The sequence below is a fragment of the Orbicella faveolata genome, unplaced genomic scaffold (assembly GCF_042242905.1).
Source record: "Orbicella faveolata isolate gen_17 unplaced genomic scaffold, um_ofav_v1 contig_47, whole genome shotgun sequence".
NCBI lineage: Eukaryota > Metazoa > Cnidaria > Anthozoa > Scleractinia > Merulinidae > Orbicella > Orbicella faveolata.
Window position 1 is genome coordinate 5,391,481 of NW_028301577.1, and position 15,504 is coordinate 5,406,984.

General features: G+C 39.6%; 3 protein-coding genes and 2 pseudogenes across 3 annotated transcripts; 4 read left to right on the forward strand and 1 right to left on the reverse strand.

Moving 5' to 3' along the window:
- Positions 1-1,583: 1,583 nt before the first annotated feature.
- On the forward strand, positions 1,584-3,001 carry LOC110051886 (uncharacterized; annotated as a pseudogene).
- A 132-nt stretch (positions 3,002-3,133) lies between these two features.
- On the forward strand, positions 3,134-5,044 carry LOC149096880 (uncharacterized). Its single transcript, XM_089280585.1, has one exon. It carries the CDS (start codon positions 3,768-3,770, stop codon positions 4,494-4,496), a length of 729 nt encoding a protein of 242 aa, XP_089136711.1. The 5' UTR covers positions 3,134-3,767; the 3' UTR covers positions 4,497-5,044.
- Positions 5,045-5,396: 352 nt separating this feature from the next.
- On the forward strand, positions 5,397-6,948 carry LOC149096881 (uncharacterized). Its single transcript, XM_089280583.1, has one exon. It carries the CDS (start codon positions 5,506-5,508, stop codon positions 6,232-6,234), a length of 729 nt encoding a protein of 242 aa, XP_089136709.1. The 5' UTR covers positions 5,397-5,505; the 3' UTR covers positions 6,235-6,948.
- A 1,177-nt stretch (positions 6,949-8,125) lies between these two features.
- On the forward strand, positions 8,126-9,697 carry LOC110052189 (uncharacterized; annotated as a pseudogene).
- Positions 9,698-9,900: 203 nt separating this feature from the next.
- On the reverse strand, positions 9,901-15,462 carry LOC110051872 (inositol monophosphatase 3-like). The gene is made up of 2 exons (XM_020757954.2): positions 15,144-15,462; positions 9,901-13,069 (listed from the first exon to the last, which is right to left on the reverse strand). The coding sequence occupies exons 1-2, from the start codon at positions 15,417-15,419 to the stop codon at positions 12,266-12,268; spliced, it is 1,080 nt and encodes a 359-aa protein (XP_020613613.2). The 5' UTR covers positions 15,420-15,462; the 3' UTR covers positions 9,901-12,265.
- Positions 15,463-15,504: the final 42 nt, after the last annotated feature.

The following is a 15,504-nucleotide window of genomic DNA, read 5'->3' on the forward strand; positions in this document are numbered from 1 at the left end:
CCGTCATTAAAGCTCGTAAACGAAACCACACTGGATGTAAAACCTGCCCATTCGACGCGCTCGCAAACAGTGCTATTTTTCCCAAAAAATCTCAAAAAACATGTGGATTCTAAAATAAAAAAAAGTATCAGAACCAGGGGACCATGACGAGAGACTGTGTGACGGTGGAAATTAAAGCTGAAGAGGGTGTAATATGTTCAACACTCTATCAGACTGGAGTTGAAGCGATTTCTCCCACAAAAGATCTAGTAAGACATGCTGATGAACGAGAACAGAGTCTGAAATTACGAGAAGATGGCCATGTGCAACTATATCTACTGTGGCACATTGCTGTAATGTCAGGTAAAATGTTGAAATACATTTTTGTAATGATTGTACTTGTATGTTTCGCGAAATGTGAATAGAATTTGTATTTTTATGTGAAACATGATTTAGCCTTTGCATTTTTACGTGAAACGTGATTGCTGGCTTTTTTCTGTGAACGTGAAGCTGTTTCTCGAATTTTTCGAATTCGTGATGCGTGAAAAGGCCAATTACTTATGCGTGAAACTGTTTTCAGAAGAGGTATGGGGGACCCCCTTATCAGAAATGTAAATGTGATCTACCCACGCCGTTACTCAAGCTGAATGGATCAGTGGACTGGTTAGATGTGTTCGTGACTCTAGTGGGTTACATAAGGACAAAAACAACTGGTAAACTGACATCACATCAAAAAAGCAGTTCACTGTTTTAGTATATTCATGAAGATCATCTGTGCAGGATATGGAAAAACCGGTACTAAATCAATCGCCAAGGCCTTGCAGTACCTTAGATATATGGTGTTTGACTAGGAAGAGCAAGCGTTTGATTTCCTTTAAGTAAACCTTTATTAATGTGGTCTAATACACTTAGCTCGTTATAAAATCGTAAGCATCGCTATTTTCCAGGTATTGCCACAAACAAAAAGATAAAACGAAAACAAAAACGTTAACATATAATATAAAAATCTGAGAATACAGTCATTGAAAGGTTTACACTCTAGGAATTATTTACAGATCTCCCTTACACTCTGGGTTCTTTGACCGATTTCAGGACACGTTAGAGAAAGTTTGGCGGATTAAACACCGGAATGTCACCATTGTTGGGGAGCTAAACAGTAATTGTACCTGCTCAATGGATAGATCTACCGTCTCTTTTGCGGGAAAAAAGCTGCAAAGTCTACTATAGCAATTCACTTACAATGTGGTCAATGATTGGCCCGCGCGCCAGAGTCACACTAGAGATACTTCAACTTTAATCGACACGCGAAGCGTGATCAAGGATACGAGAACAGTTGAACTCGGTATGTTAGACAACATGCAAGCCACATGCCAGTCCAACACGAAGGACAGAAATCTAACAAGTCCATTCCTCAGTCGACCATGACATAAACAAACATATGTAGATGAACGTTATCAGAAATGTAAATGAGCTCTACCCACGACTTTACATGGATCAATGCGCCGTTTAGATGTGTTCGTGACTCTGGCGGGTTACATAAAGATCAAAACAAAGAGTGGATCTGACATCACATCAGAAAAGCAGTCACTTTTTTACTTTTAGTCATGAGGGTCATCTGTGCAGGATTTCTCAAAACGGGTACTAAGTCAATCACCAAAGCCTTGCGGTACCTTGGATTTACGGTGTTCGATTGGGAAGAGCAAATGTTTGACTTCCTAGATCACTAGGTTGATGTTTTTCAAAATGGCTCCAAACCTGATGTGAAGCGAGTTTACCAGAATGCCGACGTATGCGTCGATACGCCAGGATACTTCTTCTTCGAGGAAATTCTGGAAGCTTTTCCTGATTGTAAAGTGATTTTGAGCGTGAGAGAGGAAGATTCGTGGATAGAAAGTCTTGTGCATCACTTGGATTCATTATTTGCTATGCGATCCAATATTGTGTCCATGTTATCGCCAACAGCGAGGAAAAAACATTACGTTTTGGATTCCTTCCTTAATGCCGCCATTGGATCTTTTAACACCAAGTCCACCTATGTTATGAGAAAGCGATATCGTATCCACAACCACCGTGTAAAGTCCATTGTTCCCGCTGAAAACCTGTTAGTGTACAACGTAAAAGAAGGATGGAAGCCATTGTGTGATTTCTTGGAGTGCGAAGTACCCACTGTTGCCTTCCCACATGAAAATATCAAAGCAGAAATTCTTAAGACGGCCATGATGACCAGATGTGGCCAGCAGGTGAACTGGGAAGTGCAGAGAGTTGTTTTTGCAATCGGCTCAATACTTGCAATAATGGTAGTGGCAATTCTGGCCATCTGTAAAAGTCAATGAAACTGGCCTCGGAGTAATCTTCAAGTCTACAAGTTGTTTTGTGAACCGATACAAAAGCAATATTCCATTAGGAGAGTTAATTCAATTGCTTGTATTGTAAGTTCAGTAAGTTTCAAGTGAAAGAAAAAAGCTTTGAATCCCAACTTTACCGTTTACGTAGCCGTGTCAGAAAATTTGTGCGATCATACATAGAAGAAGGGTAGTCTTCGTTGAAGGCAGAAATTTAACCCTGATTTCTTTACGAGTCTCCTTCGCAGCCTCCGCCTCGGATCGAGCTCACGCAGCGCTCCCCGTCCCGACGCGGTTGTATTAAAACCAACATACATTCCTTTTCGAGTCTTTCCTTATTCTATTTAATTTGGACCAATCAACGCCTAGTTATTGTAGACGCTGCACCAATCATAGCGTAGCTTGTCGTCTTCATGTTATCTTTCCCGGAGAAACCCAGACCATTTTTGGCGCGACCCTTAGCAAGGCAATGAAAGCGGGACTTTGATTGGTTTATTTCAAGAAAGAAATGTTTGTCAGGTTGAAGCAGCCGCGTGGGCATTGGGAGGTTTGCGTGACCTCGGTCCGAGCAACTGCGAAGGAGATTGCTACTGATAGCGGCGGTTCGTCACGCATTCCTCTTACCTTTATGTATTATAAGTGCTTAAAAAGGACTATACAATAAACTTAGCGCAAGTGAACCAATACTGAAACTTTTAGCTAATGGCTGCGCTCAAACAACTGTTTTCGCCTGAATTTACTGAGCAGAAAATAACAAGAATCATCAAGTCTTATCACGTTTACGCCCAAATCGCGTGACTGTATATCTACACATTACAACTCAACGCCTCGTCGCTTTGGCTTCCTTACGATGCCACTGTTTTACAGTCATCCAAAAAGTCAATAAGAAACTCAAACAGCAGTCGTTCTATATCGTTTTCTCCCAAAGAAAGGAAAATTAAGGAATGCGTTAAACACTAATTAATTCTTCTGTTTATATGACTGAGTCAAAGAAAAGTCGTTGGTCAATCATACTAGCAAGGGCCACTTGTCACCAGTCCTTTGCATACCAGCATATATTTGCTAGGTATGACGTCATAGCATAGTGCAAACATTTTGACAAAAGACAAGAGTGATCACAATGTAAGGAAATCTCAGTAACCTGCGATCAGGCGTTTTTTTTTTTTTTGGAAAGAAGAAGGGAAAAGGGAGAAGGGAAAAAAGCGCCCTCCTTCCCCACGTCTGAATATAAGGGAGGGAGGGTATGATCGCAGGTTAATCTCTCAGTCGACCGTGACATAACACGGGAGTTATGTAATCTTTACCAACGCACGTAGACGAATTTTATCAGAAATGTAAATGTAGTCCACTCACTCCTTTACTTAGATCGGTGCCAGTTAGAGCAAAAACAACGACTGCAAATTGACATCACAGCAGTGGAGCAGGTGACATTTTGTAGCTTTACTCATGAAGATCATCTGTGCAGGATATGGAAAAACCGGTATTAAATCAATCGCTAAAGCCTTGCGGCACCTTGGATTTACAGTGTTCGACTGGGAGGAGCAAACGTTTGACTTTGTAGATCACTGGGTGGATGTTTTTCAAAATGGCGCCAAACCTGATGTCAAGAGAGTTTATCAGAATGCCGATGCATGCGTCGATATGCCTGGATGTTTTTTCTATGAGGAAATACTGGAAGCTTTTCCTGACTGTAAAGTGATTTTGAGCGTGAGAGAGGAAGATTCGTGGATAGAAAGTCTAGTGCGTCAGTTGGATTCATTGTATGCTTTACGAACCAAGACCAGGACCATGCTATCGCCAACAGCGAGGAAAGTGGATTACGTTTTGGATTCCTTCCTCAATGCCGCCATTGGATCTTTTAACACCAAGTCCACCTATGTTTTAAGAAAGCGATATCGTTCTCACAACGACCGAGTAAAGTCCATTGTTCCCGCTGACAAACTGTTAGTGTATAACGTAAAAGAAGGATGGAAGCCATTGTGTGATTTCTTGGAGTGCGAAGTCCCCACTGTTGCCTTCCCACGTGAAAACGTCAAAGCTGAAATAACGAAGACGATTCCCCAGATGAGATATGGCCAGCAGATGCAACGGGAAGTGCAGAGAGGTCTTTTGGCAATCAGTTCACTTCTCGTAATTTTTGTAGTAGCAATTTTGGCCATCTTTTTAAATTACTGAGCCTAACTTTAGAGTAATAGTAACGACGTCGCAGCGCTTATCACTACCATTGATACATACTCTTTGGTTTGTTCAGGGAGATCAACTCCACAGTGATACTGCAAAATGAGAGTTTACTCAATTTTTCCGTGTATTGTCAAGTTCGTAAAAAGATTGTCTTAAACCCTTGAAGGGCTAAATCAATCGTTAGCTTTTAAAATCGATATCGTTATTTTTAAACTTTTAGTTATTTACCGGGTTGAAACAACGTAAACTGTTTTCACTTTCATTTAGCAGGGAATTAAAATGAATCAGCAAATTTTTAATTTGTCGCAAGGAATCGAATCTAGCTACAAATCGTGCGTATATATATTACAATTCAATGGCTGATCGCTCTGGCTTCCCTTTAGGATCAAAGATAATCTGTTAAATGCAAATGCCGAAATACCTTGTCACAATTCAGTCACAAAAATATATAGAGTAAAAAAAACTTAATAAAGCGCTATCACCCTAACACATGCTATCACTTTTTTCTTGAAATAAAGGAAAAGGAAAGCTTGAGATACCAATTTCAACGTTTACGTGACTGAGTAAAACAAATTGTGCGGTGAGTCTCAATATCATGATTGATTTGGTAAGTACGTACATGGCGTGCAATTTGCACGACGTGCGCACTGAAGAGAAAACTGAAGTGTCCGTGCATTTATGGTGGCTTCGCCCCTGTTTGATAAAGGCCACTTGTTACATGTCAATCTGGTGCTCTCAAAAGGGTTTCGGCTATGACGTAAAAACATAGTAAAAACAAACTGAAACAACAACAACTAAACAAGCGAGATTAAAGTAAATTAACCAGTCTATCCCTCAGTCGACCGTGACATAACAGGGGAGTTATGTAATATTTACAAACATGCGTAGATGAATTTTATCATAAATGTAAATATGATCTACTTTACGTGACCAGTGGGCCGGTTAGAGCCTGAACAAGGTCGACAGATAAGTTGAAATCACAGCCACTGTTTTTGGTATACTCATGAAGATCATCTGTGCAGGATATGCAAAAACCGGTACTAAATCAATCGCTAAAGCCTTGCGGTACCTTGGGTTTACGGTGTTCGACTGGGAAGAGCAAATGTTTGACTTCCGAGATCACTGGTTTGATGTTTTCCAAAATGGCGCCAAACCTGATGTCAAGAGAGTTTATCAGAATGCTGATGTATGCATCGATATGCCTGGAAACTTCTTCTACGAGGAAATACTGGAAGCTTTTCCTGACTGTAAAGTGATTTTGAGCGTGAGAGAAGAAGATTCGTGGATAGAAAGTCTTGTGCGTCACTTGAATTTCTACTTTGCTATGCGATCCAGTATTGTGTCCATGTTATCGCCAACCGCGAGGAAAATGCAGTACGTCTTGCATTCATTCCTTAATGCCACCATTGGATCTTGTAACCCCAAGTCCACCTTTGTTATAAGAAAGCGATATCGTATCCACAACCACCGTGTAAAGTCCATTGTTCCCGCTGACAAGCTGTTAGTGTACAACGTAAAAGAGGGATGGAAGCCATTGTGTGATTTCTTGGAGTTCGAGGTCCCCACGGTTGCCTTCCCACATGAAAATATCAAAAGTCAAATTATTGGCACACTTCCCGCGACCAGATATGGCCAGCAGATGAAAAGGGAAATGCAGAGAGGTCTTTTGGCAATCGGTTCACTTTTTGTAATTATTGTAGTAGCAATTTTGGCGATCTTTTTAAATTACTGAGCCTAACTTCAAAGAAATAACAATAACATCACAATTGCTGGTTTTCAGTGTCACGCCATTCAAAATAGATCAAAATAAAACTCAAAACCGTTCAATAGATTAAGTCCAGAATCTGGGAAATGAGAGAAGGTAAATATGCAAAGACTCTCGCCAAGATTCTGGTCACAGCAACTTTTCTTCTCCAAGATATGCGGAGGAAGATTCTACACAAATTTATAGAGATTTGTATGGAGACGCCATGCTGGTGCCCATACGGATGGGCACCAACATGGCGACCGGAAACCAACAGAAACATCTGTCACTGAGTTTTTCCACAGAAGCTTGAATTTATCCCTCGAGGAACTCTAAAACATTAAAACAATACTTCTTCTTAGACATGAAATTTTCAGATAGCCAAATTTCCCGAAATAAGTCACTTTTTTAACCATAATGACAGCTCTCTAGGCAGTCATGTAAATGCCGCGTTACGCAAAAGCTTAGAAATTCGAGTGTAGTGTATCAAAACCAAGAACCCATTCGGAGCGAAAATTTGTTTAAATATTAGTTTTCAGCTGCTCTTATACATCACTTAAGTTAAATCTCAGGAAGATCAATAGCTTTGTAGTTTGAATTTTAGTGACGTCATGTGAAAACCAGCTATACAGTCACAAAAGTATGGGAATAAGCGGTTCTACCCGAACTCTTTAGTTTTCAAATAAAGGAAAATGAAAGATACAGCATTGGGAGTCATCGAGACAAGCGATAGAGAATTAACAAGTCTATATCTCAGTGTTTATGTCTGTTAGTCCTTGTTTACAAGCAGGTATGAAATGGCCGCGCGAAATCCAAGGGGTGAGGAGCGCGCTCCTTCCTCCCAGGATTTCGCGCGGCCATTTTTTCCTTGCGGTTTTCTTTCGCGTCACGTACAACGAACGGGACTACCCGTAGTCTACAGTTATACACACAATTTGAGCAGTTGTGAAAGAAAAGTCTGGTTTTTTTTTCAGGCTTTTATTTCACAATCGAATTGTAACAACATACGCGTTAGAAAATCGCAGCAATTAGACAAGAGTATATGATACTAGTAAATATTTTAAAGGTACATTTGCAAGACCGCGTCCATGGAGCAGCAGAAGAACAGTTATCGGGCTACAATCTTCTTGAAAATGCCGGGGCGCATTAACCTTTTGTACTAAGACGTTTGAGAAATTGAATTTAGTTATCCAATCTGTCCGCTATTTGTCCCGGCTGAAGAAGCTTCCCAAGTCGTTAAACTTGTCTCACTCAAAGAGAAGTGTGGAATTAGAAAAAAGTGTTAAAAGCAGTGATTTCAGTACTAGTACTCATACGTTTGTCCCATTTTTGTTCTTCCTCCAGCAAGACACTTTCGTTCAACCTTCATCTCTTCGCACCCAGAAGATAAGTGCTGAAGAGGTGTGCTTGTCCTTCGGTCATTGTTTAAGCCGACGTGCTTGTCTGAAGAAAACTAGCTCTTGCACAAGTAAATGTGCGAGCTCTTCCATCCCCCATCAATGTCGTCTTTTCGCATGTGACAGGGATTTATTCTCGTTTGTTCTACAACTAACAAGGAAACTGAAGTACTCGCCAATTCCGGAAGGACTGCAGAGGGTTTGTCCACCTTTAGAAATGAATCAGATACGGCTCTGACTCGAGTTCATTCTGAGCGCAAACGGCTTTAGCGCTCTGTAGCCTGCATGCATGTGCTTCCTGAGAACAGTTTGATCGAAACAAGATATACATCTTGCTTCGCTCGAGGGAGATGAATAAGCGAAAGATTAGGCAAAGGTTGACTTGTGGCAAGTCTATCAGCTATCTCCAAAAATTATCCCAATTGTCCGCGACATTTTTTTCTAGCTGAAACATCACATTTAAGCCTGCCGTAATCGCGGACGCCCTTTCGACCTCATCTTGGCTGGTCATCTCTTTGTCCGCATGCACATGTATGGAATCTGTCCTCTTGTGTCTGCGTATCGACTTCGGCACAGAAAAGCAAGAAAATGAAAGAAAACCAGAGAGAGGGAGAAAAAAAGAAGAAGAAGAAGAAAAAAGAACTGAACAGAGAGGAAACAGAAGGTAACCAGAATGCACCGCAGCTAGAAACCAGTCCTTTCTGTTGCGCAACAACAAAATGGCGTCCGGATTGCACCACGTGGCGACATAATAATTTGCCGGTTTCGTTAAATTTGTGCTTACTTTGTACTTGTTTGTTCTACAGAGGACAATCAAAATGGAGCTGTCAGACCCTGAACATTTTCTTTGGAGGAGAAATCGAAGAAATGTCCGCCGGCGAACGGATATGAACAAATTACACATCGAAGTAAGCCGCGATAACTGTGATAGAATTTCCGTGGACAACATGTCTACTTGTTCTTCAAACGATTCCTTTTGTGTTGAAAGTGAAGGAGACAACTTGAAAAATACGGTTGTTACAGGGAAGAACGATTTCAACAAGCCGAAAACAGTGCCTCCTGTTGCTTTAGACTGCGAAATGGTTGGCGTCGGCGACGAGAAGACAAGTGCTTTGGCGAGATGTAGCATTGTGAACTATGATGGTGAAGTTGTATACGACGTGTATGTGAAACCCGACAAACCCATCACGGATTATAGAACACAATGGAGTGGTATCCGCCCCAAACACATGAACAACGCGATAACCTTTCGCTCAGCAAGAAAGAAAGTTAAACGGCTTATCAAGAAACGCATACTTGTAGGGCATGCTTTACAGTTTGATTTGAAAGTACTGAATTTGAGACACCCCTCCGATCTCATCAGGGACACATCAAAACATATACCATTGCGCGCCTTAGCCGGGTTTCCCCGGAACTCTACGCCTTCGCTAAAACGCCTGACTAGACAGTTGTTGAAGTGGGATATTCAGGTGAACGAACACAGTTCTGTTGAAGATGCTAGAGCTGCGATGTATTTGTATAAGAAGTGCGAAGCGCAGTGGGAAAAAGACATAAGAGGGAAGGGTGGACAGTCTTATCTAGAGGATGCTTATTGGCCAAACTGGACGGAGACTGTGAATTAATGACAATATTGCCCGTCAATTAGAAAATAATGACTCAATATTTTTTAATAATATGTCAATATCAAATCAATATGCTGTAATAGTTTTTGAATACCGTAGTCTGGGGCAATGCTTTTTGTTGTTGACTGAGTTAACCCAAGTTTATCATATCACTGTAAGTCCCCAGTCATGCTTTCTTTTGGCCAGATGGGTTGACTTCTGCCAGTCTAGAAAAAGTCATCTGGTCCTGCAGATGTCAACAATTCATTTAGCACATGCAACGTTGCCTGTGTAGGCAACAAGTTTATATATCCCCAGATTACTGAAATGTCAGTAACCAGGAAAAATCTTTCTCAAGACAAATCTCTGTGGACAATTAGAATTGATGGCGTGCCAGTAGTCCTTGGCTCAAAAAAAAACTTCCTTAATAAAACTGATTCCCGCCTTCTTCAACGACCGACCGACCCTTATCCTTTTGTATTCCAGTTAGGCAGAAAAGGTGCCCCTTTCGTGTACCTTTTTTGGCAAGAAAGGTACCCCCTCTGCATATGTACTGAAGAACTCTGCATTCCTTTTCTAGACCCTTGATATGTAGTTAATGAACAGTATTAGGGTAAAGGAGAACATCAACCATTGCCAGTTACAGGTGCAAAGTGTTTCTGTTCGAAATATTTTTATTAAAGGCCCTTTTAAATACCTTAATGACAGATTTTCCTTTTCCTTTCATATACCTTAACTAGTGAAATCCCTTCCATTCCTTATATACACATGTACCTGAAGTCTGAAAAACATACCTCTCCCCCTATATAGGGCATTATGGGGATATTTTTCATTATCAGTTGCAGCAGATGCCTCCCCATTGCAGGTGAATGCTTTACCATGATTTTATTCACACAAGATACTGGATGCAAGGTTGTCTGCTTATGAGTGACTGTACGAGGATACCTAGAATAGCTGTTTGGGAAAGGAGCCCATGCAACTCCCCAGAAGTCTCTTCTTGGGGCAGGGGTTTCACTGACTTTTCAGCAGGAGGGACACTGGCTTTCACTGGTGGGCAAAATTCTTTGAACTGAACTTCTTCTAATATTTATAAGAAAAACTTTTCATTAGATGGTCAAACCAGGCAGGCAAAATTGTCCTCACAGCCGGTCAATTTGCCAGGTGCCCAGCCATCAATGAAACCCCTGTTGGAGAGAATAACCAGACTCGTGAGAGCATGGGAAATTGAGCCTTTACCTAGAACTGCTAGAAATTAAGTTGACAAATGTGCATGAATAATATGTGTAATGTTTGCATTAAATATTCTTGAGAAAGCCACTAAAGTTTATCTCTCATTACAGGGACATATTCAAGCATATAAATTATTTTAAAACATTTAAATAAGTTCAATAAATTTGAAAGAGGGAATGGTTGTCCACTACTGTTCACATCCATATGATATTAAAGAAAGTAGTATTTAACATCCCAACTTGGCAATATGTGAGACTTGAGAACATGTCTATATAGTCTACATACAAACTGTAATTTAAATACAACTACCAGCAAAAAAAAATTACTTGATAAAAATGGCATTTCAACCCCCCATGATATAAAAAAGACCAAATTCTAAAACCCATTGAGCAAACTCGAATGCAAAGTTACATTCAGGTATTGAGTACAAAATTTAAGCTATAAACATTTGCACATAAACACATTATGGTGCTTTGATCAACGTTGGCACCCATATATTGTAACAGAGTTTCAAAGGGCTTGTCAAGAGGAGTCTACAGTGTAGGATGGCAAAATTGAAGTCCCCTTAGTTTGCTAAGATCTTTCCAAATTAAGAATAGAAAAAAGAAAATATTGTTTTTGGCAAGATCCCCAACCTTTCAAGCTACAATTCAGTATGCAATAGAGATTACAACTGGTTGTTTTGCAAAAGATATAAATAATGCAGCTCAGGAATCTCGTCTGTAGCTTGTGTTTCCATTGCAATTCTGGCTTTTCCAAACAACCACCCATGTTTCTATAACTCAAGGCACACACAAAATGTTTTCCACCTCTTAAAATTTTGAAAAGAAAACAGACAAATGCCTTCAACTCACACATGCCATGCCACAGCATGCCAAGAAAGTTGTCTCTGATAGCCCAGACTAGTAGATTTTGCCGCCGTGCTGGTTGATTCTGTCCTTCAGTTGCCAGATGGGCAAGTGAAGTTTCTTGAGAAATTTTTTTACGAAATTCAAATTATAGTTTCAAGTACTAGCACATGAAATTTTGGGGGGCTAGTACTTCACAGTTGCAGTGTGCCCAAAACTTGGTTTTCTTTGCACCCTGATGTCAAGAGAGTTCATGAGGGTGCCTTGGGGCTAACCCGAGTCAGCATCAGGTTAGCATAAATTTTTGACCGTAATCTGGGATTTGATAGTCAGAATAATTATTAATTAAGTTAACATTACTGCGTAAACTCTCTTTTTTGCAGGGCTTGCACAGGCTATAAAATTCTGCTCCACATTACCAGAAATATCCTACTAAGTTTCTATGACACGACTAGGCAAAGTGTTACTCCCCCTTTGATGCTCTAGTCCATCAATGATTTTCAGTTTGCCATAACAGGTCCTAAAGAGGCAGTGTTAGTCAGTGAGTAAAATGCCTTGCCCATGCACATTTCAAAACATGTAAACTTGTACATGAACATGAAAATGTACAGCATAAGTATTTAAATACCTTTTTGTACTCAAAAATGACTTCCCTACCTAGCAAGACTACTTTGCCTGTTAGTGTACATCCTATGACAGGCTAAAAGAAAATATAAATGTACCATTTACATCCAAAATTGTACAAATTATGTAACTTGTGTCCTTTGTTTCCATTGCTGTAAGAAAGAAGACATGGCAAAATACATAACACTTGAATTGTTAGTTATAAATATACTAAGATTCATCTTTAAACAAACAATTTCAACATGCACAAATTTTGAAAGCACATGTGATTCAAATTATTGCCTTAATAAATTATATCAGTCAGATGTATTTTACATTGTTAAGACTTCAACTTCTGTGCAAGCTTTTCCTGAAATTCTGCATGATTGTGTAATGATGCTAAAAGTCCTTTTTCATTTGCTGGTTTAGATCCATCATCATATTCAATTGCTTCATTATCTAATGTGGTCATCTTTCCTCCAAATGTTCTCAAGAGAGCATCCCCTGCGCAGATGTCCCATTTCTTGATTAGAGTCACATGAACATAAGAATCAGCCGTGTCTTCAAATAATGACAACACCTTATAACCGGCACCACCAGCTGGTATCACCTTAGATTCAGAACCAAATGCTGATCTAACTGTTGCATTCACTTTCCCTGCGTGAGATCTTGAAACTATCACCCTTGGTGTCTTCAATGCTGACTCTTTCTCTGCAGGAACTTTTATGTTATCTGATGATCCATGACCTAGCCAAGCCCAGTATGTCTTATGAAGAAATGGTTTGTGTATTATCCCAGCGACAGGGCGTCCCTTGACAGCAATACAAATCATGGTAGTGACATACTGGACAAGGTTTTCTGTGTATTCTTGTGTGGCATCTAGAGGGTCTATCCACACAAGAAGGTTCCCTGCTGACACCATCTCATCGTCTTTGTTGTGGAGTCTGTCGTTGAGATTTATCCCTGAGATATCGGGAGACTTCACACCACTCAAATCAACATCTCCATGGTCATGTTCTTCAGACACTACATTTAACTTGGGGAATTCTTTTTTGAAGCCATAAAACATTGCCCTGTGAGAGAGCATGTCTCCTTGTGTTACAGGGTTATTGGCTCCTTCAAGTGTCTGCCCCTTGCTTTCTTCCTGTGTGTCAAAAATGAAATCATGAAGACCAGAATAATAATGGAGGAAAGAACTAAGCTTTAAAAGCAAAAACGAAACAAAGTGGAACCAAATGATTCAACCTTTGGATAAATTTGGATACACCGCAGTTCAGTATTACCCTTGGTACTTGCTAGTTATGCAATGCTTTTGAGTGGTATACCATGGTATAGGGTGATTTTACTGAACCCATGAAACAGAAACTACTTGTTAGTGTGTAATATTGTCTGCTGATTAGTATTAGTGGGTGGTGTACAAAAACAAAGACTAGAAAACAAAAGAATGACTAACTATAGGGGGATTGTAGGAACTAATATGAAGTTGTGGCATGTACAATTCCACTAAAAACCACTCTATCCCATAAGTTACTTGTATTTTCTTGGTATATACACAAGCCTTTAGACAAGTGTGAAAACTAAGAAAATACAAGTGATAAGAGGGATATTCTATGGTATACCACTAGAGAGCAATTGCATAACTATTTTGTATTGGCCATGCCATAGACAATACAGCAGCCAGCACAATAAATGTGACATATCCATGGCACACAATGGGAAGGTTGGATGAGATACTGTCAAATATGCAATGGCTTTCCTGTATTCGGATTGGCTGTGTTTTCTATGGCATGGTATAAAATTTGGTATTTTCCTTTATTTCATATGCATTATGAAATTTACTCTATTATTCCCAAACACCTAAACAAAGGACAAAAGTAAATTGTACCAAAAGTAAAATTGAACCACAACAGATATATTCTGGCCAGTCATGCCATAACATCAAATATATGCTGTAAAAAAATGGTTTAATTAGCTTCTGGACACTTATAACATTTTGGCGAGTCCATGGAGGTAGAGCTTCAGTCACGATTGAACACTCATTTTATTTTTCTTAATCCTGACATTGCTCAAACGCAAACTATGAAACCAGTTTTATCTCATTTACTACAATTATAGATACAATTAAATCTAAACTATTCAAAATCTCAGAACACTGGTTTGGAGATTATTGGAATAGAGGTGCTCATTGGGTAGGTGTGCTTAGTGCAATGCACCTTGAAAATTACATGAGGGGTGTGCTTTTAAATTATTATTTTGAGAGCACAGACTACAGTGTATTTGGATCATTACAGTACTTGGCAGCAGCGTAATATTGAACTGTTTTTTTCTTATTTGCATTTTGAAGTTTAGTATCTTCCCTTGTTGGACATCACACAAGCATCAGAGGGATTAACTTGGTTCAACAGGACAAAAATATCATAATTTGTATCAAAATTTGTTTTTCAGTATGCAAAGTTGCTTGTTTTCAAAGGTCAAGTTGTTGAAAAATTCAAAAGTGCCCAACTCTTAGTTTTGAGAGGTTAAATAATAATAATAATAATAATAATAATAATAATAATAATAATAATAATAATAATAAAACTGATAAAACCTCTGTACAATTTTGAACATAAATACCCTGTTACTTCAAAATATAAACTTCATGCATCTCACTTGAATTTAAAAGCTTAGCAAGCTTGTTCTGTGTTCGACGTACTGGTGCACACGTTAGTTACAGTATACTACCTTAAATTATTGTCTACAAGTAGGTAACACAACATCAAAATTAAATCGTTTGTGTGTCTGTATTCACGACTAACTCTGTTCGGATAATGTACACGTCAAGAGTTTAACATGTGTAAATTAACTAATAGTTGCTCCACGTTGCCGGTTGTCAAAATGCAAAGCATACAGATTACGTTGTCTATTATTATTGCCACGACACAAAATTGCATAATTTTCTCTCCACTCTTCCAAACAATGAGATATTTGCTACTTATGCCGAAACGGTTTTCTACTCTAAATTTTAAATGTGCACACCCACAAAAAAAGCTTGCAAGGTCTGAAAACACACATCCGGGCGATCGGTCACAATTTTTGTGGTAAGCTGCTTATCAACCTATTGATAAACACAACAAAGCTAAGTAAGCAAAGAGGTTCTAATAACTCTCCTTGCGTATAGCGTAAAAGGAAAAAATCTCCAGGAGTGTAAGAAGGTTTTAGTTGGACAAAAGACTTACCCCCAAATCTTCTCCCCGACGGATTTTTCGGACAACATCGCCTCCCTTCTCGGCAAGGTGAATTGCTGTCATAATGAGTCGCTTCATTGAAACGGTATCTTCGCCCTCAAAATACTTGTGAGAAAACTCCCCTCTTCCACCATCGGTTGACAAGTAGTAGATTATCGCGACAACGACAAGCCCTATAATAACAATTCCGATGGGAGACAACTTAATTCGAGCAGCTACCATTGTAGCGGTACAGCTCGAACCCTTGAAGCTCTCTTTCACGAACATGAAGTCTTCTGTACGGGGAGCCTCGCTTTCGCAAAGCCTCGCTTTCGAACTCAGAATATTTATCACGTTTTATAAATACATGGAT

What these genes read in the sequence shown, in the direction of transcription:
- LOC149096880 (XM_089280585.1), top strand. Translation starts at nt 3,768, where the DNA reads ATGAAGATCATCTGTGCAGGATATGGAAAAACCGGTATTAAATCAATC.
- LOC110051872 (XM_020757954.2), bottom strand. Translation starts at nt 15,419, where the DNA reads ATGTTCGTGAAAGAGAGCTTCAAGGGTTCGAGCTGTACCGCTACAATG. An exon ending in GTCGGGGAGAAGATTTGGGG is followed by an intron (nt 13,070 to 15,143) that starts GTAAGTCTTTTG and finishes TTTGACACACAG; the next exon opens with GAAGAAAGCAAGGGGCAGAC.
- LOC149096881 (XM_089280583.1), top strand. Translation starts at nt 5,506, where the DNA reads ATGAAGATCATCTGTGCAGGATATGCAAAAACCGGTACTAAATCAATC.